This window comes from Dermacentor albipictus, chromosome 1, assembly GCF_038994185.2.
Source record: "Dermacentor albipictus isolate Rhodes 1998 colony chromosome 1, USDA_Dalb.pri_finalv2, whole genome shotgun sequence".
NCBI classification, from domain to species: domain Eukaryota; kingdom Metazoa; phylum Arthropoda; class Arachnida; order Ixodida; family Ixodidae; genus Dermacentor; species Dermacentor albipictus.
This window is the reverse complement of record NC_091821.1, coordinates 167,122,576-167,146,533: the sequence shown is the minus strand read 5'-3', so window position 1 is coordinate 167,146,533 and position 23,958 is coordinate 167,122,576. Positions and strand designations below refer to the sequence as shown.

General features: G+C 46.1%; 1 protein-coding gene across 1 annotated transcript in view; it reads right to left on the bottom strand.

The window, feature by feature from the left end:
- LOC135911721 (synaptotagmin-15-like) overlaps positions 1 to 23,958 on the bottom strand; it is a 387,529-nt gene that overhangs the window by 127,392 nt on the left and 236,179 nt on the right. The window contains exons 3-4 of the mRNA XM_070528890.1: positions 22,400 to 22,563; positions 6,585 to 6,810 (exon numbers count right to left, since the gene is read on the bottom strand). Coding sequence (XP_070384991.1) covers positions 6,585 to 6,810; positions 22,400 to 22,563 — 390 coding nt within the window. The remainder of the gene's footprint in view (positions 1 to 6,584; positions 6,811 to 22,399; positions 22,564 to 23,958) is intronic.

The following is a 23,958-nucleotide window of genomic DNA, read 5'->3' as shown; positions in this document are numbered from 1 at the left end:
AACTATGCAAATACTCTGCATATGACGCGCCGTCGTGTTAGCAGCCATGAGCAAGTCGTTTTATGGGGGCCTGTTTCAGAGAGCAGTGAAAGTAGCTGCAAACATTTTCATACGAAATGCGCGCCACCTCTCTCTTTTACGCATTAATAAAGTGGCCATATTTGACTAGAACAACCCACCATAGTAATAAGAATTATAATGTCAGCTTCGCTGGGCAATATCTTTCTAACACGGATAACATGTTGACACAAAATACCAAGATATTACTTCCATGTAAAATGCGACGTCTCTCGTGGATAAGTACTAAAGGAATGTTAAGTGTTTAGTGAAGTATCATACACAAATTTCGTGTTGAATTTGCAGACATTCATTTCTCGCAAAATTTCTGGACAGACACGGCGCGTATATGCATTGAAAAACCCATAGACCCCTAACAACCCTTACAAATTTTTTATAGAAAGTCTATAGACAGTCTATAAACATCTACAGACTGCCTATAGACTTTCTATAAACAAAGTTTGTAAGGGAACGCTACATAGCTTGCGATTCCAAGCCGCAAATTTTCTCAACTCACGCGCTTTTAAAGAAGGAACTGTGGTTCAGGTATGGCAGCAGAAAGAAGCCGACATATCCTTCAATAAGTACGGCTCGAGCCACCAATACCCCAAGCATACACGAAGGGAACGAGCGCACGTGGCAACCGAGCGGGCCGGAGGGAGCGCAGTCCTGGCCGTGACGTCACTCGCGAGGGAGCGCCACCCTAAGTTCTCGCAGCTAATACCGGCTGTGGCTGGGAGTGGCTTTCAAGAAGGCATACAGTACTTTGATTGGAACGGCCGACAGTGCTGCATGCGACGTCTGCGGCGTGGAAGAGAACATCGAACGTTTATTGTGCCATTGTCATCGATTTCAGTCGGAAAGACAAACATTATATATCGCATTATGACGACTGGATGATCGGCCGTTGTCCGTGCAGGCGCTATTTGAAGACCGTTCCCCATCGCTCGTCGGCCCACAAAACTGTGAAGGCACATTTGTCTTTCTTGAAGGCGGCTGGCCTGTGTGAACGTCTTTGACTTGGTGAGGCCCTCCGCGCGCGAGCGCGAACTCACCGCGGTTTTCCTCCCCCTCCCTCTCTCTATCTTATCTTTCTATTCCCTCTTTCCCGTCCCCCAGAGTAGGGTAATCAACCAGACGCATTTCTGGTTAACATCCCCGCCTGCTCTCTTTATTTCCTCCTCCTCCTACCCCCATCGAAATGCGGCTGCTGCTGCAGCCGTGATCGAACTCGTGACCTCCAACTCAGCAGTGCAATGCCTTAAACACCGAGATACCATGGTGGCCGTCTTGACGAACACAAGTCTCCTTTTCGAAACGTTGGTTCCAGCCTACGGCTTTTCTTCTTCGCCAATTGTTGATCAAGTACAATAATGTACCTTTCTCGCGCAAGCGTAAGCTTTTCCATGCGCAGTGTCACGTCAAGGATCCACGTATGTCACAGGCTGAATACGCTAGTTATGCGCAACGTTTTCACGTGATCTGTGTTGGAACTTATAGGTAAATCTGTGACTGTGTTAAATTTCATGAGGCGAAATTTCAAAGGTTCACCTAGAAAAATAAAGGTAATTTTGTATCTCAGCAATGTGGCCACCCGTTGTCGAATATGCCAATGATGTGAGGGGCTCAAATTCCCTAGTTTTATTCGACAGCTTACAAGCAACACAAAAGCGAGTGGCTCATCTTGGCACGCATACTTATGTACTTTTCTTCATTTTTTCCCCTTTTTTTTCTTTTTCAAACAGCCCTACCAAGCTCAAAACACAATCTCGAATGGCCGATCCTCTCGTCCCGCCGCTGGTATTCTCGGATGACGTTCCTGAGAGATATTTTTCCGGGTGCGATTGCGCGACACACACAACAAAAGAGTTAGTCTGTACTCACCGACATACAGGGTATTTTCTTATCTTTTTTTCCGCACCACATTTTTCAAAGATTGCGTATGGCAAATTATTATTATTATATTCAAATACTGTTGGCCGTCTTGGCCGTAACAGGGTGGGTTCAGCAAGTTTGCACATGGTGTAAAAAATGTAAACACCTTACAAACGTAAATAGGACATGAAGCAATGGATGTTGGAAAATACAACGCAAAACAAATAACCAAATACAAATACAATCTTCTGGCTAAGAAATACATGTTTGTAACATTGTGACAGTGATATCGGAAGCAGCATAAAAGAAATACTATTGTATGTATTTCTAGAATAGTTTGACAACGTTTGCACGACACTACTAAAATTCAATTTTATAAAACGTTTTTAAACGCGTTCCTCAAATATTTTAATGCTACTCGACTGCAAAACAGACGCCGGCAAATTGTTCCATCCCTTAATCGTTCGCGGAAAAAATGAATAAGCGTGCATGTCCAGATATGCTTTTGGAATTGAGAACATGCAATGATTGCTTGACCTGACGTTTCTAGCCTGTCTGGGAGCAAGATAGGGTGTGGTTTCAATATTGAAGTGGCCTTTTGATAACAAAAAACGAAATTTAAGTCTAGCCAACTTCCGCCGTTGAGCCAGTGGAGGCAAATCAAGCAACCGAAGCATTTCGGAAACACAGTCAGTATGAAAATACCGGCAAAGAATGAACCTTGCAGATTTTCTCTGTATCTTCTCAATGCGGTCTATTAATCGTGATTGAAACGGGTCCCAAATGACACTGGCATGCTCTAACGTCGGTCTAATGTAAGTTAAATTTGTAAGTAGTTTGACGGGTGTGGTTGCTAGCTTTAATTTTCAGCGAAGGAACCATAATTTTTTTTCTGCAGCTCCACAAATTCTGTCCGTGTGTGATTTCCAACTTATGTTTTTCGAAATTGTTAAACCTAGGCATTTTATCGTTTCAGCTTCGGATAGAATTGTGGTGTTCATCTCAAAATTACACTCAATAACATGCTTTGTTTTGTTTGTAATTCTGTGCATAAATAGACTTAGATTTTACTTTTTGCGGCTCAGACTTCTACAGCTTTAAGGGCTTGACTAAGTGGCGCCTTATCGTTTTGGTTATTGATTTCACGATATAATAAACAATCGTCTGCAAATAACCGGATGGTTATGTCATTACTTGTGTGACGAGCAATATCATTTATGTAAACTAGAAAAAGAAGTGGTCCTAAAACGGATCCCTGTGGAACACCTGAGGTTATTTTTGATTGGTTAGATTTGTTACCATTTATTTCAACGTATTGTGTCCGATCTGTAAGATATGAGCGGATCTACATAACAACATCATAATTTATATTCATTTTCATCAGTTTTTTCATGAATTCGTTATGTAAGACCAGATCGAACGCCTTCGAGTAATCTAAAAATATAGCGTCGACCTGTTTTCTATTGTTCAAGGAAGCTTAAAAATCGTTGATCGTTTCTATCAGCTGTGTGACAGTCGAAAGGTGTTGCCGAAATCCGTGCTGGTTGGGAAAAAAAGCTTTCTTGTCTTCAAGGTAGGTGTAGATGACTTTGAAACTATGTGTTCAAGTAGTTTGCAGCTTACACACGTGAGTGAAATTGGCCGATAGTTTCCAATATGTTGCCTTTCCCCAGACTTGTGAACCGGAACCACCTTTGCGACTAGCCAGTCATCTGGAACCCGTTTTTGTTTTAGTGAAGAATTAAAAATGATATCTAGATAGTGAGCTACCCATTCCGCATATCTGCGCAGAAAGGCATTTGGTATGCCGTCTGGACCGACTGATTTCTTATCGTTAATTCTAAGCAAAAGAGGCACAATGCCTTCATGCGAAACTTGAATATTAGGCATTGGTGATGTGTACAGGGATTCTAGTAAGAGGGGAGAAAGACCATCTGCAGAAATGTCAGTAAAGACAGATTGAAAAAAATCATTAAAACATACTGCCATACGCGAGTTGTCCGACACAAGTTCGCCATTAGCGACAATGCCACTTGGACCTTCGTTATTATGCGACAAATGGCGCCAAAAACGGTGCGGATCGTGCTTCATAAAATTAGTTGATGTCACGTCATAGTAATTTCTTTTAGCAGCAGCCATATTTGTGCGCAATATAGAGCTTAGCGCCGAAATTTTATTATGATCTTTTTTTTACTTCTGTCTCTCACGGTTAATTTTCCGCTTTAAATGTATAATTTCGTGGGTTATCCACGGGTTCTGTTTATATAAAATTGTGCAAATAGCACAATTATAACCTTTGATCTAAATTGCTCGATGAGGTGGCCATTACTTCCACGAGAAATCAAAACGTTCAATTGAATAGTAAACGGAATTACGCTAATTAACTTTCTAAATTAATTACGTTATGACACATATTTATATCTACGAATTATAGCAGGTCATTTCACACGGTGCATCCACTCGGAACGGTAGTGGCTGGGCCCGAGATTAGATGCGTCGGCCGCTGCGTGCCCAGGCACCTCTTACCTCGAGCCCAGCAGCTACCGTTAGATGTCGCTGGCTGCCTGCGGAGCGCCCCGGCGGCCGCCATCCCCGTGCTCCACACAAGGGTGATGCGCAGTGTACATTTCCGCCTATAATTATGGCTCTAGCTGCTCTTCGCCGCATACGTGCAGCTTTGCCAGTGTTTTGAAATGTAGGATTCTCTCTATCGCTCTCTCTATCTCTGCCCCTTCCCCCCAATCTATTGATAAATACAAATGACCACTAACACACAATATTGAGTAAAAGGAGGGAACTAGCTAGGCTGAAAACCATCGCATCAGGTGACTTCGCGGTGCCGAGAAACTGCACAATTTGTTATCGTCGTCTAATATTTCACAAGGAAGTCAGCCAATGGTTGCACGAATAATGAGCGTCACTACGGGATGCGTAAGTCTCGCCCACATCTCGGCCCAACTGAATCAACCAAATGTTGCGAAAAAAAGGAAGAATCAAGAAAAAGTGAACGACTGGCATTTCTACTCGAAAACGCGCTAATGGGGCTCTTGAATTGCCCATAGGGCGCTGCGAAAATGGTGCTAAAAAGCACCCTCTGTCCTGGACTGGGTAGTACCAAGCTTGGTCGCCTGCTTCAGAAAGCACGTTTACAATATGGACCTGCCACTTTCGGTTTTGTTGTACCACGGCTTGCAGCAAATATCGGGAGCCAAAGATTTTTTCAGCGGTGGCACGTTGCGTAAAGGCAATAAATTATGCAACGCCGAATACGTGTACGCCGTTCAAGAAATAAGCGGCGAAATTTTAGCGCAGTGTCAATCGCAAGTGAAACGAGGCGCGTACGAAGTTGAACTTCAGGTAAGGTTTGCACGCTGCTAGATTCAGGTGCACGAACGCGAGGAAATGTTTGCTATAAATGAATTCACAGCAGCGATAAGCAGACATCATGTGTACGGAACTGCTCGAGCGCACGACGGTACGCGCCGCGACGGCAATGGTCTTCGACATGCCGCGAAACGACGGGCCTCTATATCTTTGTTGACTGCATGCCGCTAGTCAAGTAGTTATGCCTGCACTGTAGTAGCGGCCATCTGTCCCTTTAGCAACTGATAAATAACCGGTGCAATGCATATGAGCTCGCAGTAACGTATGTGCGAATATCGCTGCAGCACGAGCTCGTGCGCTGCTCGCTTCACGTAGCTTTTAATGACAGTGCTCAAACATCGATGTGCTGCAATCAATACTACCTTGCTGCGCTGCCTCAACGTGCTGGCTTGAGGTCAAGGATGAGCACATTTAACTTTGTAACCTGTGCTGCTCGTAGTGGGATAGTAACTTGTCACCGAATCAGCCCGACCATTTGTGGTCATTTGCACACACCTGGTCACTCCACCACTTCGCACAGGTGGAATTGTTAATTGTCGCTGTGGCCGGGTCTCGAATCGTGAATCACCAGCCGTGCCTGCTGCTATATGTCGGTCTGCCGTCGGGACTGTAGGCGCAAAAGACCGAATTTTAGAACGCAGATAATCAACCAAGCTTAAAAACAGGCGAGGAAGTCAGCATGGCGCCAAGTTTCGCTTACCCAGCGCGACGAACTGCAGCTATCCAGCGCGCCCGACGCTCGCTTCGTGAGGCCTTGAAGGAAAACGGTAGAATCTGATGTTGGGATTCAGGCCTTCTTGTTCATGGCAGCTCACGACGCAGAAGTAACGACGGCGACGCTTTTTCGAGGCTGAGTTAGGTCTCACCGAATCGGCATCGCCGATTCCTTCTGCTTCTAGCATTACGTCTCACGGAGAGTCCGTTTTCGTTAAACTATAGGCTGCGGCTAGCTCGCAACGTGGTCTAGCTGTGAGAAGTGACGAGCCTTTTCGCACTCGCAACAGGGCAGAAAAAAGCGCGAATCGACGTAAAACTCGGGCCAGAAACGTGCTTCGCCACAGCCAGGGCTCAATACTACCCAAGCCGGTACTACCCAGATAACGTTTCGCGCGCCGCCACCAGGCGCCGCTACTGTACCTCAAGTTCCAGCGCAAGACGCCCATACACGACCGCTGGCAGCCATCAGCGGTGCTTTAGCGGACCGATCACCGCGTGCACATCGAACCATGCCCAGCCCCGTGCCGTGAATCCGCTCTCCGCGCGCTCACCTGACGAAGGGGTCGCAGCAGTTGACCGATCCGCAGACGCGCGAGGGCAGGTTGCGTCCCTTGATCACGCGCAGCTCGAGGCTCTCGCGGGGGTCCTCGTACTGCAGCGAAAACCAGATGCGGCCACGGTGGCTCTCCGGGAAACTGCGCTCTTCGCCGTCGTCAGCGCCGTCGTCCGCCGTCACCCGGTACAGCTCGGGGTTCAGGCCACCCAGGAGCGAGGTGGCTGCGACACGCCAAGGGAGAGAAAGCCGAACAACCATGTCAATGCGAAGGGCTCTTTTCATCTACAGGGCGTTGGGTTTAAAGCACTTTCCACTGTCCAACTCGCGTTTTTACGAGTGCAAACTGAGTATTTTGGCAGCACAATATTCGCGCGCGCAGTAAGTACGCTGATGTGCCCACATATTGATAGTCCGGTGAACGCTGAAAAAAAAAATGCAGGTAAACGAGGTTGATCACACACTGCCCTCTACGGCATCCCTCACACCTAAGGCGCAGCTCTCGATGCTGATATCCACGTCGGCGATGTCCACAGTGGACTATCTCTTAATCTTTCCCTCCCCTTTTCCCTTTTCCCAGCGTATATATAGGGTACCCAAACGGCCTCAGTCCTGGTTAACCTGCCTGCCTTTCATTTATCAGTATCTCTCTCTCTCTCTCTCGACGCTGAAATCCATGCCGCCTTCCTATGTACTGCCCCGCTCTTGTCCTCTCGTCTTGGAGACCCCACCTGGAGACGTCAAGCGACAGCGCTCATTTTCTTTTCAGTCTCTCCCTTTACAGCCCCCCGCCACCGACACCGACCGCACGTGACGTCACTCTACTAACCTGTTAAAACTAACCTGCCGAGGACAATGAGGACGCCTGTAGGTCTTTCTTTCAAATTTTTCTGAGGTACCGTATCCCTGTTTATAACCTTTATACCATATTAAAAACGATAAAATAAAGCAAGAACGCTTCTATGTTTTTGGTCTGCCGGCGCTTATAATTCGTTCTGCAGAAGTAGTCACGTTAATATTAATTTGATTTCTTGTTCGTTAGCTTACTGGCTAATGTATGTTTTATTTTTTAAAATGAATTCACATGATCAGTCCCTTGCAATATGAAGACGGTAGGACTAAAACGAACGCGTGAATCCCATTACATGCCACGTGTTTCAGCGGAGACTCTCTCTGATATTAAAATGTTGTATTCTAGATAAAATAATATATGAATGCTGAATAAGCCGTGGCGGTCGCCAAATTTGTACGATAGTCGTCAGTACTATTATTATTAAGCAAATATAACTGCATCTCTTCTAGCACAATGAATTTATGGACCATACAACTACAGAGTTGAGGTCATCCGGTATACTGAAGCATAACCTTTTATAGATGCTTTGTGCGTAGTACCTGTACCAGAGGGCGACGAAGGCACTGCCGCAATGTTTAAAGGGACACTAAAGTGAGAAATGATTTCTTCTGCATCAGTAAATTACCGTTGTAAAACACCAAGAACACCACTCTTACAACGATAAGACGTTTGGTAAGCCAGAAAAAGCGCAAGAACGAAATACGGGTAGCGACGCCTACTTAAGTTTCCGCACCTGGGGGCTGTGACGTCTTGGATTTTGGTGGCATGTTCTAGGGCCTACTAATTATATATAGCGGTACAGATTGACTACATTGTGTTCTAAAGGAACCAAATATTAAACATCGCAAGTTTCGGGAACCTTTATTCAGCGAACACGGCCCAAATGCGAAAACATACTTTGGAATCCCTGACGTCATGCTGACGTACCGGCGCTGGGGTTTTAGCGCGAAATTCAAATACTGATACTTGGACCTTCATTTTCTCATCTAATAATCAAACTATTTTTTTGAAATGACTGCCTGCAGGGTTCTCAAACAAGGCTTAATTAGTCTAAACTGATTTATTGTTTCGCTTTAGTGTCCCTTTAAGGCCAAATAACCTATTCTTATGAAAAGGTCAAGCTGTAGTACTGGCTGACTTCAATTCTGCAATTACAACATGCCCCTATGGTCATCAACTAAAAAGTAAACTAGTGATATTTCGTTACTCAAATTACAGCAGCCCCAACCCCAGTTGAGTGCGAGGTGATGCGAAGCATTGGTGCTTGCCCAGACGGAGGGTTCTTACGAATCCTGTTAATTTTCTGGAGCGAAACGGCGTCCGCAGTTGTAACGTGTGTGCCAACTGGTGCCATGTGCAGTGGGAATAGCACAGTAGTTATTAAAGGTGAAATGTTTTATTACATCGAAGTGTTAGAGATGATTATGTACAATAAGTTACATTACGGTACAAATATACATTAATTTGACATTCAATTATGCAATGCCCATTGGTCCACTGGTTTCATTGATTTCATCGGTTTGTAGCGTTCACGCTCGTCGATTCGTTTTCGTTCCCGAAGGGCAGCGCGGGGCTCATGCGCCTGAACCGCATAACGACAAATAACGGCCTCAGCGCGCTTGCGCTTACGTTCCTCAAGCTAAGATGGGATGAGAAGCTTCTTCGGGCCAAGGATTATGGCGGGAAACGATACTGTAGAGACAATGCGGAGACTCAATGCAGCTCCCAGAGCGCACTGAAGCGGGAAGGAGCGACCCTCTTTATAGAGTCCTGGCGTCTCTTACACGCGCCTAGGACGTCCAACGTCAACAGTTACTTAAAGTGCTGGCCTCTTGTATAGGGCTAACGTCACCGTCAACAACCCCCACCTATAGAATAACCCCGGCACGCTTTTCCAGGAAGCGAAGAGCGGACGTGTGAAGGGATGAGTGATTGCACACTGTTTCACTGGCCCTTCAGGTACTATCTAGGTTTTTTATATCTCTAGTACTTCGTGAAAGCGATCAGACTGTTGGCAGGAAAAACTGGGCCGCGCTCGAAAAGAATGCCTCGCAATAATAATTATATCAGCAATTATTGTGGGAGTTCTGATGTCTATATCATTGTTACGAAGTTACGACAACGAAGTGTCTCTGGGCGGAGTGTTGTTTTTCTACCTCTGGCTATTTCTGTGAAATCTCTAGTGTATTTAAAATTCGTCGCGCTTAGTTCGGTGGCGATGGACGTGGACTGTCCAGGGCGTCTGCCGGATCCGGTGGCGTCAGCGACGGTCGCCTCCAGGAAATGAATCGGGCTACAGACTGACAGCGACAGCGAGGGCACCCACGTCTACTCGCTTTGCATCGAGTTCCCTTCTCATGACGACGACTTCGAACTTGTGCGAAGCCCCAAGGCGAAGAGAAGGAACATCAGGACCTCTTCGTTCTTCAGTACACAAACTGTTGGGCCCATGTGGAGCCCGGACACCAACACCACCCTGTCTATTCCTGTGATACCCAACGGTAACATGAAGCGGCTTAATAGGCAATCTGTCTCGATTCAGCTGGAGACCGTGGTGCCCAACGAAATCACGGCCATTAGAGTGAACACCCGCAAAAATGTACCGGTGGTTGATGTTCCGCATGCGGGTGCTCTTAGCGCCCTACGCAAGGTAACAGATCTTGATGGCATGCAGGTGCGCTAAAGCATCCCGCTGGGCTCTGATGTCATCATCGGTGTCGTATACGACGTAGACTTGGCCATCCTCAACAATGACTTGCCGATTCTGGTTAAAGCGACGAGCGATCGTGACGTTATTGTTGATGTCTTGCGCCTGGGCAACTCACGTGGCGTGAAGATTGTGCTCAAGGGAAACTGCCTGGCATCGCACGTTAATGTAGGCCACTTTCGTCATCCTGTCCGGCCTTTCATTCGGAAGCCTCTGCAGTGCCGCAACTGCATGAAACCAGGACACGTGAGCACCGTCTCTGAGAACGAAGCAGTGTGTCCCCGCTGCGTTGAGCCACACGCCGCGGATAATTGTGCGGCTACTGTCATGAAATGTCTAAACTGCCACGGATATCATAAGGCTTTATCATAGGACTGCCCAAAATTAAGAAAGAAATTGCTGTCTTAAAAGAACTGACAAGAGATCATTCCTTTCATCGAGAAGAAGCCGCTAAAATCAGGAAGCGAGGTTCCCGTCGCCGACTTTCTCCAAAAAAAGCTACGTCGGTGACACGTGTGCCACGTCCACTGTCACCTCCTTCACTGCCACCCAGGCCACGCACATCAGAAAGGCCTTCAAAGCACAAGGGCACTGAGAAGAATGTAGGCACCGAAGCCTGGCCTGCGTTGCCCAAACGGCAACCATCTACAGATTCACTGCACGGCGACGGAAGTAGTCTACCACGAGTATCTTCTGCAGGTGAATTGACTGAACAGGATCGGCAAGAAGTTGCGTTGGTGCGATCACTAATGAATACGATTCGCATGCTACTGAACAAGCTGCAGACATCGACAGCTCAAGGTGCATTGCAAATACTTGAGGCACTCAATCCAGTACTTGCAAGCCTAATATAAGCCCCGTGGCTCACCCAAACCTTTATTTTCGCACTGAAGTTAAAAGTGCGACGATTTTTCTTTGGAATACCAGAGGCTTGAAGTCCCGCATCTTGGATTTGCGCCAATTTGTCTTGAAGAACTGGTTTCCTATACTTGTCATTTGCGAACCGAACGTATGAACTCCTTACAGATTATCTGGTTGCGAAGTTTTTGCTTCTTCCGCATGCGAGGAACGAAGCAACGTTTCATATATATCTGCACGAACTTGACCTATGTTTCGCATACGGTTCAGCCTCATAACTACAACCAATACGTATGCATCCGCGTCAGAAACAACGAAAGTGTCTTACACTCTTATTGGTTGTTACATCTCCCCATCAAAGCAGTTTGACTGTGAAAGACTGAAATATATATTACAGGAAACTGATGGCCCCTGGGTCATCACTGGAGACTTCAATGCGCATCTCTTCCTTTGGAGAAGCACCTGGATCAACTCAAAGGGAAGGAATGTTGTGTCCCTTGCCTCTGATTGTGACCTCTGCTTCATGAACGATGGCAGCCCGACATTTCTGTGCGGTCCGGTGTATAGCAGCTGCCTCGAATTGACATGAGTGTCATGGAGCTTCACGTCATATGTTAAATGGTTTTGCGACATCGAGACTCACGGGAGTGATCACATGCCCACCTACCTAAAGATTAATGGACTCACTCGGTCGTTCTCTCATAGTGTCTCGAAGAGCACTGACTGGACTAAGTTCACGTAGCGCATGGAAGAAGCGTGTCGGGGAGATTTCACCTGCAACGTCAACGACACCATCGCAGAAGCGATGAAAGCTGCCAAGTGTTTATTATCAATGTCGTCAAACCGAACAGATTTCGACGTTAAACTTGAGAGACTTCGTGCGATTCAACGGCGTGCAGTGCGACGATACAGACGCACTAAATCAATTTATGATCTCAGAGACGCACGACGCATTCAAAAGAAAATTGAGCGTCGCTTAGACAAACTAGAGAGTGAGCGATGGAAGAGAGTCTGTGAGTCACTGGACCCTCAGAAGCCGCTTTCACATATCTGGAGGACAGTCCGCGGTCTTCGTTCATCCCTGCAACAACGACATCCATTCGCAGGTTTGGCCCTCCATCTTGGCCAAACTGAGCTTGGTGTGGCGGAGGAATTCTGTGCGAGTCACTGGCAAGCCTGTCAGCACCAACATTGATGTGAGTGACCTAGCTCCCTGCGGCTTGGGTACCAGAAATCGACGTGTCTTTTACCATGGAAGAACTCGAAGCTGCCCTGGCCATTTCGAAACGATCATCCTCTCCAGGCCCTGAGGGCGTCACCTATGCTGCCCTGGGACACCTTGGACAAGAGGCAACAAGAACACTTCTGAGCAGTTTCAACAATTCATGGCATAGAGGTACAGTTCCCCGGCAATGGAAGTCATCTGGTACCTTTGCTGAAGCCGGAAAAATCTCCATTAGATTTTGCGACATATCGCCCTATCACTCTGGCCAGCTGCATCGGGAAGGTGATGGAAAGGATCGCCCTTGCACGTCTACAATGGTATCTCGAGCGTTACAATATCTACCCAGCCTTCATGGCAGGCTTTCTCCATTCCTCCAGGGGTGGTTCCTCCATTGATAGCGTCATTGACCTGACAACGTTTGTACAACAGGAGAAAACCCGTAAGCGCTTATCAGTTGCGCTATTTCTTGACGTGAAAGGCGCGTATGACATCGTTGCGCATGACGCCGTCATCAACTCCCTGGAGACTATTGGAATTGGCGGCCGCATGCTTCACTGGTTATCCGACTATATAACTCGCCGGTCGTTTTTTGCACAAACAGAAGATGGCCCCACAGCTGAATATTACACTTACTGTGGCGTGCCCCAAGGAGGAGTATTGAGTCCCTCGTTTTTCAATGTGACACTCATTAGACTAACTGAAGTTTTGCCTAAAACAAACTACCTCTCGATAAACGCAGATGATATCTGCCTTTTCGCCTTCAAGTTCGCGCGCGATCGCAGCGGGCAGCAACTTTGACGTCAGCATACCTTCAAACACAAGGCGTGACTGTATCGACGGAAAATGTGCATTGATTGCATTCACACATAAACCTATCACATCATACCCAGTCTCCATTAATGGACACACTATCACCTATTGAAAGGCCAACCGATTCTTGAGTGTAATAATCGATCGAAATCTTTCCTGGAGACTTCATTGCACGTACCCGAAGAAAAAAAAACTGTTGTCGGTTGCTCAGGTACTGAGATTCCTGTGCGCAAAAACACATGTTTCAGTTGTACAGAGCTCTCTTCCTAGGCTATTTATACTACAGCCTTCCAGTGTTGTCTAGAACGTGCAAGTCAAATATTCGCTTATTGGAGAGCTTACAGGGCCAAGCATAGCGCACGTGTTTAGGATTTCCTCGCTGTGCATCAACCGCTGCAACAACCATCCTCGCCAAAGATCATTCCATCCAAACATACGTTGCTGTGGATTGTCTCAGGACGCATATCCGTCACTTTTCCCGCGACCCTGATCATCACTTGGCGTTCTTGCCATCGCAGAGACCGCGTGCAACTTTTTCTGAAGTTACAATCACCCATTCAGATTGTCTTCCATTAGGATACACACCAGCAGCAATGCCTTCATTACCCTTGTGGTGTCTCCAACAGCCTCAGGCGCGCCTAAGTATTCCCGGTGTAAAGAAGAAGGCCAATCACCCAACAATAGCTCTGAAACAGATGACGCTGCTATTAATCAATGAGACATACGGGGACCGAATACGCATCTATACTGATGCTTCGGTCTCACCTACCAGCTCTTCAGGTGCCGTTGTCATTCCGGCTACGAAAGCCACAATCAAATTCAAACTGTCCCACATGAGAACATCAACAGCGGCAGAGCTTGCTGCCCTACATGCTGCTGTCAAATATCTCCAGCAAGAGACACCTCAGAAATGGGTCATTTTTTGCGACTCAAAGGCAGCACTTCAGAGCCTGCATTTTTGCCTATATCATATGACTCATGAGCCGCTGACTTATGAAATAAGTGAAGATTACCATCAAGCTATCGCTAAAGGGCATGAAATTATATTCCAGTGGCTACCTGGACATACCAGCATTGCTGGTAATGACCTCGCCGACGAAGCCGCCGAGTCTGCCCATCTATATGCCCGACCAGTTCCAATCAATCCCCTTATCAAGCACCGACGCTGCAACAAAGCTTCATATTGTGGGGCTAAAGCTATGACACACAAATACTTGTCTTCTCCCAACTTTCCGAAGTCTCATCTTCATAGGCTGGATCCATCCTTAAAGCTACAAGTGCCATAAAAAAATTTCCCGCTCTGAGGCGACAGTATAGTGCCGCCTCTGGCTCGGGGTGGCATTTACGAAGGCCTACTCATTCCGCATTGGAATGGGGGATAAGCCCATGTGCGATTCTTGCGGAACCACAGAAACGATTGGACACATCCTACGTATCTGTCCTCAATACGACGCCGAGCGTGAAGTTCTCGGGACAGCACTAAACCAGCTGGACTCTAGACAACTTTCCGTAATGAAGATCTTTGTACCCTGGCCGTACGCCTCGATGGCACAGAAAGCCACAAAAGCGCCCGTGAAGTACCTCAAGTCGACAGGTCTTGGGAACCATGTGTAGACTTGGTGCGAACCTTTAACTGTGCGCGAAACTGTGCTCTCCCTATCTCTTCTCTCTCTCTTCATCATCATACCCCCTTCCCCCAGTGCAGGATAGCAAACCAGACGTGCGTCTGGTTAACCTTCCTGCCTTTCCTGTCTTCTATTTCTCTCTCGCTCTCTCTCTCTCTTGGCCGATAAAGGTGATGTTGATTCGAATAACCTATGTAAATCAAATAATATGAGGCAGTAGTCGAGAGCACATGTGAAGTTAAAATCAAACACTCGCGAAGTAAAGGAACCTCAGTGGTTTAGTTCATTCCGACTAATGCTCCTGCTGCCGCAGAAATCAAATTTTGCATGTAATGCGGGTGCTACGAGGAGAAAGGCATGTTGGAGCAGGTGTCACGTACAACGAGTACAGTCGGCATCGCTGCAGTGACTTTGATTTATGTAGCTTAATAGAACCTTAGTGCGCTTCTTCGCCGTGACTCCGACCAGCACGCGTGCATACGAAATGCGCGCAGACTCCATGAATAGTAATAATATTAAAAGAAGCAAGCGCACTTTTTTTTGTGTGTGGCTAAAAGTGTTTGTGTGTGGCTAAAGCGCCTGATAAGTAATTATGTCGAGTTTACCCCTTGTCGGCTGCGACAGGTTCGTATTAGTTGTTCTGGACATAGAAGCAGCAAAGAATCCTATTGCAGGTATTTTTGCCCTGTACGGCATAATGCTGCAAGCCCGATGACTATAATGAAATACAGCCTTGATATTTTACACGATAATAAATTCCGCACAGCGATACTACCAAATTTGTGACTGCAATTGCGCAGACAGCTGCTGTGCTCAGCTTTGACAGCACTTCTGCCGCGGTCTTGCACGTTGTCTACCTCTCTGTGGGCGCAATAGTTGCAATCCGTTTTCATTTACGAAATTAACATACTTGGGATGCTACTGCCTTACATAGCAATGGTCGCTTCTCATCCCACAAGGGCGGTTCCATAAAACACCACAGACGTTCAGCAACTACGCTGTGCTGCATAATATTGCTAGAAATTATGGGAACGCAGTCGAACAAGAAATGTCGCTTCGGCTTAAAAGCGACATTCCTTGTTCTACTACTCCCCATAATTTCAAGTTTCCAGCTTTCTGTGATCTTCTGTCTTTTTTGGAACAAAGTAGTAAGAGCACACCGGAGATAGTCCACATACAAACATAGAATGTGCAGGAACCACCGATGACGATTGCGAATGTAAGCGAATAGTCGAACGCTTCTAGACAGCTACTCACTTCATTAAAAGAATGATGCCCTTGAACGTGTATATCTGTTGTAGTCAGAATATTTTGGCAACGTTCGTTGTTTCATTTGGTAATTCAGTAGATAATAGAGCTGGTAACCAGCACATTTGTGGTGGTAGTATAGGTAGACAGCAAGTGCGTCGCAATGAGCTTCAACAATCGGTGTTCCATTAGAGCACCCGCGCTTTGCATCGGGGCCCTCGTGGCGAAGGTGAAATTCCGGCCACCATCCACCAGCTAAGAAAACTGGCAAAAGAGCGAAAGAAAGCTATTGGATTTAAATGTGCAGCTAGGCTCAGAAACACACACAAAGACACGTGGTTTGACAAACACGTAGCAAAGAACTGTTCCAATCGGTCACGCGCATTTGATGTAATGCAGTGAGTCTCACCTGAACTATCCCGGCAAAAGCATCAGCCTACACATGCTTACATCAGTCTATATCAGTCTACAGTACCTAGGGTAAGTTGGAAGAATATCCAGATTCATGGTAATATTTTGCGTACTGCGGGGTGACAGTGTTAAGGAGCCATAGTGGAGCTACATCCAGCATCGACACTGTTTATTTTATAAATAAAAAGAATCACATACACCGGACAATGGAAAGGATTCTCTATCCACAATTTCTCTTGCTTATTTTTAGTCTGTGTATAACTGTAGTGTTTGCAACGTTACGACAAAGCAGACGAAGGACGTGCCAGGCTAACGTGAACCACCAACACCACCCACTCTGGTGGTCGCATGCACGCAAGTGTGACGACGTGAAAGCTCTTACATCGGCCAAATTATGTTTAGGCCTTTATGTATGGACTTCCGAGATTATTTTCCACATTTTTTCATCGGTTCAGAGACACAAAATTTTCTGCAAAGACGTTCGGATACATTCTTAATCTTTTAGAGCTGGCTGCAATATCCCTTCGGTACACTTATTCAAGGCGTAAAAGAATAGACAACGCGGTGCAGTGAATAGCACATAGTCACAGGAACTTCCTTCTCGCCACGAGGCGAAAAGTATGAAATGTGCATATGTGTTTTTGTTATCCTCCTCCTCCCCCTCCCCTCGCCTCTCCTATAGCCGATTAATACATGAGTTTCGAAGTTTTCCATGCTTTACCAGTATTTATTGATATTTAGATGAAAGATTTTATTTAAAAACGCACGTCATGACTTGGTATATCTTGCCTCGTGTTTTCCGCACGTATTTGGCGCTTAGCACCTCGCATTGACGTCGTTACTCGCGGTAAGTGAGAGGAGTAAGCATAGGCGCGCGAAGAATTTTGGGCGGTCACGCGTGCAGGGCGCGCGCACAAGCTCGGCGGTGCGTGAAAGGCGCCGCAGTCTCTCGAAATGCGCCTAACGTCTGCAGCAGGGAGCACACATGCTGAGAAGCGGCACATGCGAGCGCCACTGCTTTGCGTGAGCAAACCAATTTGCGGCGAGCGAACGCCGGAGTGCTTGGTTCTCTTGTGCGCGCTCTTTGTTTCCCTATAGCGTTATCGTCTGCCCGCCGCCCGCATTGCGCACACGAGGGAACGCGTGCAGCACCGCTGAAAAACGCCGCTTTCGGTCCCGCAGCAGTTACGCGCAGATTTCCGCGGCTGCATTGGCTATTGCTCCATTTCATGAAAGGGGCCGCGATAACGAGGGCCCGAAGGTAAACGCGGTGTACTGCGCATGGCGCAGGCGAAACTCAAATTATTAATTATCTCGCCGGTGGAATGAAACCTGGAAAATGCATCCATTCCACATTCGCGCTCTCTTTTGGGGGCATTGGATAGTTAACTATGCCTAATGCATAAAGCATTGCGTCCTGGCCCAGAAAAGGTACTACGAGAAATTTTCCTTTCTCGTTTCCCATTTAGATTAGGCTGAGACTTGTAGAGCATTATGGAGTCGTGCTCCTTAGTTACTCTGAAGTGTATCCAAAGGACATCACAATGCCGGCGTCGGTGGCAGTTGCGGAAGTCTCTCCGCACGTGTAAAAAAATAATTATACCGTCTTCTAAGATATTACTGGCAGCATGTAATCAGTCTTCTGTAGCCCGCCCCCTGCGAGAAAAGAGTCTGCCCTTTCTTCTACTTTCTACTTCGCTTTCTTGAGCGCCGAAAGGAGCACAAAGACAAATGTGAAGCTGTATTATTACATTACTCATCCGCTACAGCAAAAGTGTCTCTCCTATCACGAAAAGAAACTTGGTAAGCCATGCAGAGAAAATTACGGAAGTAAGAGACAGGTGCCGCACCGCCTACCGGGAGTTTCTGCACCGGCTTTTCGTGGCGTCATAGCATCTTACAACGCCTATTCAAGTCTATAGTTAACTACTTATAGGAAAAAATAGACTACACTGCATTCTACAAAAGAACGAAGGACTCAGCCTATAGCCACTTTAGAAAAAAATTGGAGGACGCTTAAGCTTCACCTTTAAGAGTGTAACGCGATAGCATTCAAAGATCCCTGACTGCATCTCACGCTTCCCGAGAACTGCAGCTAATGTAGCAGTAATGTTTACCGGGAAACGCTGGCGGCGAACGCTATGCACGAAGGCGAGCTTTCTGGTAGAAACGCGGCCTCTCGCGCGGATCCCGGAGGTGTGCACCGTCGCGCCAAAAGAAATTACATCATTTTCAGGTTTGTGTTATTGTTTCCCACTTTTATTATTTAAGTGTGACAAGATTCAACATAAAAGCCATGCGCCGTCGGTGTTTTGTTTCATGACATTTGTGTGTGGGCTGTCATTCTGAAAGTCCTAAGGAATAGCCTTGCCAAGAATGTAACACAAGGCACGAGAAACCTTCGTGATAGAATGCTGTGGCAATATAACCCGCATATATCGCATGTCGTATAGCAAGGCGTAGCATATATATATATGTCTAAAAATATACGGAAATTTTCTCTCAAGCACAACTCCGCCGACACCGGCGCCGACACTGGATTTTCTGCGACACGAGGCCCTTAACACTATCGCATTAAAAACTTGCAGCGCCAAAATGGCCCAAATGCGAGAAAACTGCCTTGCAGTTAAAGAAAACGCACGTTTACCCTTTATTATATTTTATATCAATGAACTTGATCCTGCAATACTGACGGAAAGAGAGTTTGAAAGAATACTTCACCAGTCCAAATTGGCTTAGTGGTGATGTTCGCCGCTGCTTCCATGGTATATATATATATATATATATATATATATATATATATATATATATATATATATATATATATATATATATATATATATATATATATATATATATATATATATATATATATATATATACACGATTGAAGCTCATGCGAGAAATGTCCCCCTCCCCTTTTACAGCGTTTCTTTTTTTATTTTACAAAATAGTGCACTTCCTGTGACCTATAAAAAATACTTATGGTTACCACAAAACACAATGCGGAAAGTAAAAAAAAAAGAACGAACGAACGAACGAACAAACGCTTATGTCCAAGCGATCCCTTGTGGCATGTGCGAGTTTTAGCCACCATGTTCTAAAAATAATCAGTGCTTCGATCGGCTGGCTGCACGTGCGGGATGCTTGCAGAATATTTAGCAGTGCGGAAAACGCTATGGAGTGGTGAATTCAATTTCGCAGGCGCAGACTGCGCCATAATCACTGCACCCGTTGCCGCTCCTTTGAAACACAGAGAAAATCCTTCGACAAGGCGGGATCCGAAATGCTTCCTTATTGAATCGGATAATGTGGAACAACTAGCCGCGCGCGTTAGCACCGTAGCCATTGCTCGAGTCCGGATAGGGCTGCTTTGTGAACTGAGCGTAGCTTGCGCAATGACGCCTGAAAATTTATAAGCCCGAAGAGGGGCGCTGTTTTCCGCATTATGTGACAATGGGCCCGTACTTATTGAATAGGCATACGTACACAGTCGGAGGCTGTCAATTGCCTTAAGGACGGTGGTGTCTTGAGAGCAGCGATATCATTGCCAGAGCCTAATGATATTTTGGTCAATCACGAAGATGAAGAGTGCGCATTGCCAAAGGCTTGCAAACAGGGCGAGTTCTGAGGTGTTAATGTCGGTTAGCGCGCACGAAAATGACTACAAGATGAGGAAAAGAGACGATATTTGTTTTTAATAGTTTTAAAAAGTGCGACACAAGACAGATCAAAAGAACCACAGGACAATGTGTACTTTGCCAAGTATAACACCTACGAGGACAGCGATCAGGCACTGCACCTCATGGTTCAGAAAAAACACCCAAGGCCGAATGGACTGAGTTGACCAAGCGAAAAAAAAAAAAACGCTGCAAAATGTTGCACTGCCGACCTCTGCCAACTTCTTGCTACAGACGGCAGATATGATTGGACAGAAAGTGGTCCACGTATGCTGATGATGTAAGACGCACAATTTAACTCTCGCATGTATATACTTTCGTGGTGCCAGTAGCCAGCATTTTTTTTTATTAGTTGTCTTACGTGTATTGAACACTAAGCCTGAATGCGTGGCCCTAGGATGCGCAATGTATTAATGGAAGACTTCTCAAACAGCATGTACGCGTCACGGAGTTCCAGAAAAGATGTACTAACATAGGATGACCATCTCGCCATGCCAGCAATATCTGTATAAAACTTTCGTGACAGTACAAAAGCAATGTAACTCGCTCAAATCGTAGGTGCAGTAGACAGATGCATGTTAAAAAAGAATGCGTTAACAAGCCGCCCGTGCTGCACCTGGTGGCATGCTCAGTGTATTCCGAAAAAATTATTACTGGGATAGTTGATGGCACATTGATAAAGGGACATTAAGTGAGACACACACAGACAGATGCACAGTAAACACAAAGAAGGAGACAAGACGCAGCGTTATAGCCCCAAAATCATAAATACAGAAAGCAGGACAAGCAAGACGAAGCACTAGTCTTGTCTGTCCTTCTTCCTGCATGTGTGTGTGCGCGCCTAACGTACGTCCATTTAGTGGTGTTCCTTGCCCAGCTTTCAGCACATGCAAATTTTATGTGAACACAGTCGCTCCCGCTTTGAACTGCAGCGACGGAAGGCAAGGTTTAAGTAATAGGTGAGTGATTCAGTGAATACGTGAAGGCATCATGGTGTCGCTTTAATATTTTAATTAATGCAACTTGCTTTAGCGTTTTACACAGTATCTCAATGCGGGATAGCACTATGTGATAATATTATTTGGAGAGAGGCACAGATGGGTAGCGCACTCGCAAGAGAGATGTTTTATTGCACAAATCCAGACACTTGTGTAATAAACATGGTTGATATGTAATGAGCTGTGTTTCAAGAGTCCACACAAAGAAAATGTGCAATTTCAATCACTGGAGAGGTCTCACTGCGAATTTACTGTTCACTGATTGCTTTCTTGGTGATGTAACATTGCAAGGTAAAAGACTTCGGATTCGAGCCTCTCGCTCATATTTTGTCTATTGCCTACAAAATAAAATTAAATTGTTGTATGAGAGAAAAACGTACCCAGTTCCAACAATGCTAGAGAGAAAGACGAAACATTATTCTTATAATTGTGAGGAAGAAGTCCGTTATGTTCGCCTGCGTATTAATTATTTTAGTGTACGTTTGTACCTTTGTGCGCGTGTCTTCGCATTTCGAATTTTGCATTTCGGAACCAATCAGCACCTCGTCTGCACCTTACAATTGTCTTCATGTTTGGCCTCACCAATGTCTGGCGTCCATTTTTGTACTTTTGAATTATTAATCTTCTTTCTCATTGTTGAGTAAAAACGAAAGAGAGAGAGAAAAAATGAAGAAAAAGGAGCCTGTAGTACTGAAAACCGATAGCGTCCATTTACTTTGTATTCGTTTCTGTAAAGAACTTAAAAATTAACAATGAGATCCCAATGAAAAATACATTTACGCACTAATATTATAACACAGGTGGACGCTGCAGCGTACATGAAAAAGAAAAGAAGTCCCAGGAGTAATTTAAATTAGGCCAGGCTCTCCAACGAGGATGACAACATCAGTGCACTTTGACTTCCTAAACACTGTAGCCGCCGAAACGCTGTCGGTTCAAACCCGCTGCCGCATGACTGTTTTGGCCAAGTGAGCACTTAATGCGTAAACCACTCCGCTACCACTGCCGTTTACACGAAAAAAAAAATCACAAAACCAGTAGACAGGAAAGGAATGGACAGCGTTGGAGGCAGTTCCTATACAATGTTCGCCTACGGACGGACTTTTTTCCTTCCCCCAGTATAGGGTGATCAATGAGACACTTTTCTGGCTAACATTCCTGCCAATCTCTTTTTATTTTCTCCTCCACCTCCTCTATACGGTCCCCTGGCTACGTCCGAATAACACAGACGTGTGATCCGGGCGCATAATTGGGCACTCCTCGCCCCGCATTCTGTTTGCTTTCGATTATAGTTTTCATATGCGGGCGTGTTCCCCATAAAGGACCAGTACTCCCCAGCATGCAGGGTTCCTCCCCTATCGCGCATGTCGAAAGCGGCTCATCGCCTAAGTTTCTTACAGACAGGCAGCAGAGAAACGGGTCCAGGGTCGCCGGGGGACGAGCAGGGTGGCCCAGCGGGTTCCGCGACGCTCGAGCTGGCGTCCGACACGAGGCTGGCAGCGGAGCCACACAGGGACGATGCGGCCAGCGTGGGCACGACGAAGTCAATCGGACGCTCCTGCCTGCGAGGTCCAGAGAGCGCCCTGCAGCGGCTCTGCTCAAGACCGGCCGTCATCCGGCGCATCATGGAGAACAAAAGGCACCTCGCGGATATTGGACGGGCCCTGAGCTTCGAGTGACTTCGGTATTAAAAGCAATAATTGCGACTCCGGCCGTTTACTAATAAGCACACTACACAAGCAGTCTTGCCTGTACGCGCATCGTGTTCAAACTGTCGAGGTCGCTAATCCACAGATACACTAGCGCTGTGGACAGCCGAAAGTTTGTTCTTTTGTGCATCACAGAAATTAATGGGCTGTGAAGAACTTGGAGGCTATCTGTCGCACTTCTCACTTACCTGTATAATAAAGCAGACCAATACGAAAGTGACACCCCCACTTCTGGCTCTACCTTCTCGAACGTGAGAATTAATGCTTCGATGACAGCTCAGTGGCGCAGTCTCAGATCTGTAAGCAGCATTCATTGTGTGTGTATGTCAAAAGCTATCTTTAATTAAAAAGGGTTTCACGTCTCCTCCCTCGCGCTCCTGTTATACTGTTTTCATCTGCAGCGAATATTAGCTCTTCGGCAGCAGCGAAAGCGAGGAGTGCGTGCGCCGAGCTCTTAGCAAGTGCACTATAAGAAATGAAAAATGTGAAGGCGCCGGTTCTCCGAGCTTTGGCTGCCATAAAGAGAAGCAAAAGCGAAGTGCAATTCTTCAAAGGCTCATCTTACATCAAACGGGCAACGCTTTTGCAGTTGATTAATGCTTCTCTCGGAGGAATTGGCTTTGACAGAGAGCTGAAGCATGTTTTACACTCCATCGGTTAGACAAAAATGTGCAGGAGTTCTACTGGCATTACGCGGCTGCGAAGTTTTGTGCTCTATTTTTATTATGGAACTGACACCCACACCATTTATTCATTATTGACGGGCATGTGTACAACAAAGAGGTGGGTCGGCAAAAGGTACCTTATGATCATGGCGCGCTTCCGTGGGCAGATGAGTCTTGTTGCTAAATATACACAAACTACTAGTATGAACTTTCAATGTACCGCTTGCGTAAAGCACGATACTGTCCATAAACAACATTGCTGCTTTAATGTCGCTGCAAATTTTAGTCAAACCCCCTTTCTTCTTCATAGAACATAGCACTGCGTATAAAGGTGCTTTGGGGAGCATGTGAAAAGTTTTCATGCAGTCTTTTGACCCTCACTGTCATGATTTTACATACCAACGTGCCAGTGTATACACACTCGCTACCCACCAAACCAAAACACCCATGCCAGACTGGATTTACAACCACCCGAGCCATTCCATGCGATATGGGACGCCCAAACTAATGTTAGCCGAGCTGTTGAAAAAAAAAAGATACAGATACACGGTGCAAGATACAGTTTTATGACGTGCGGTGTTCG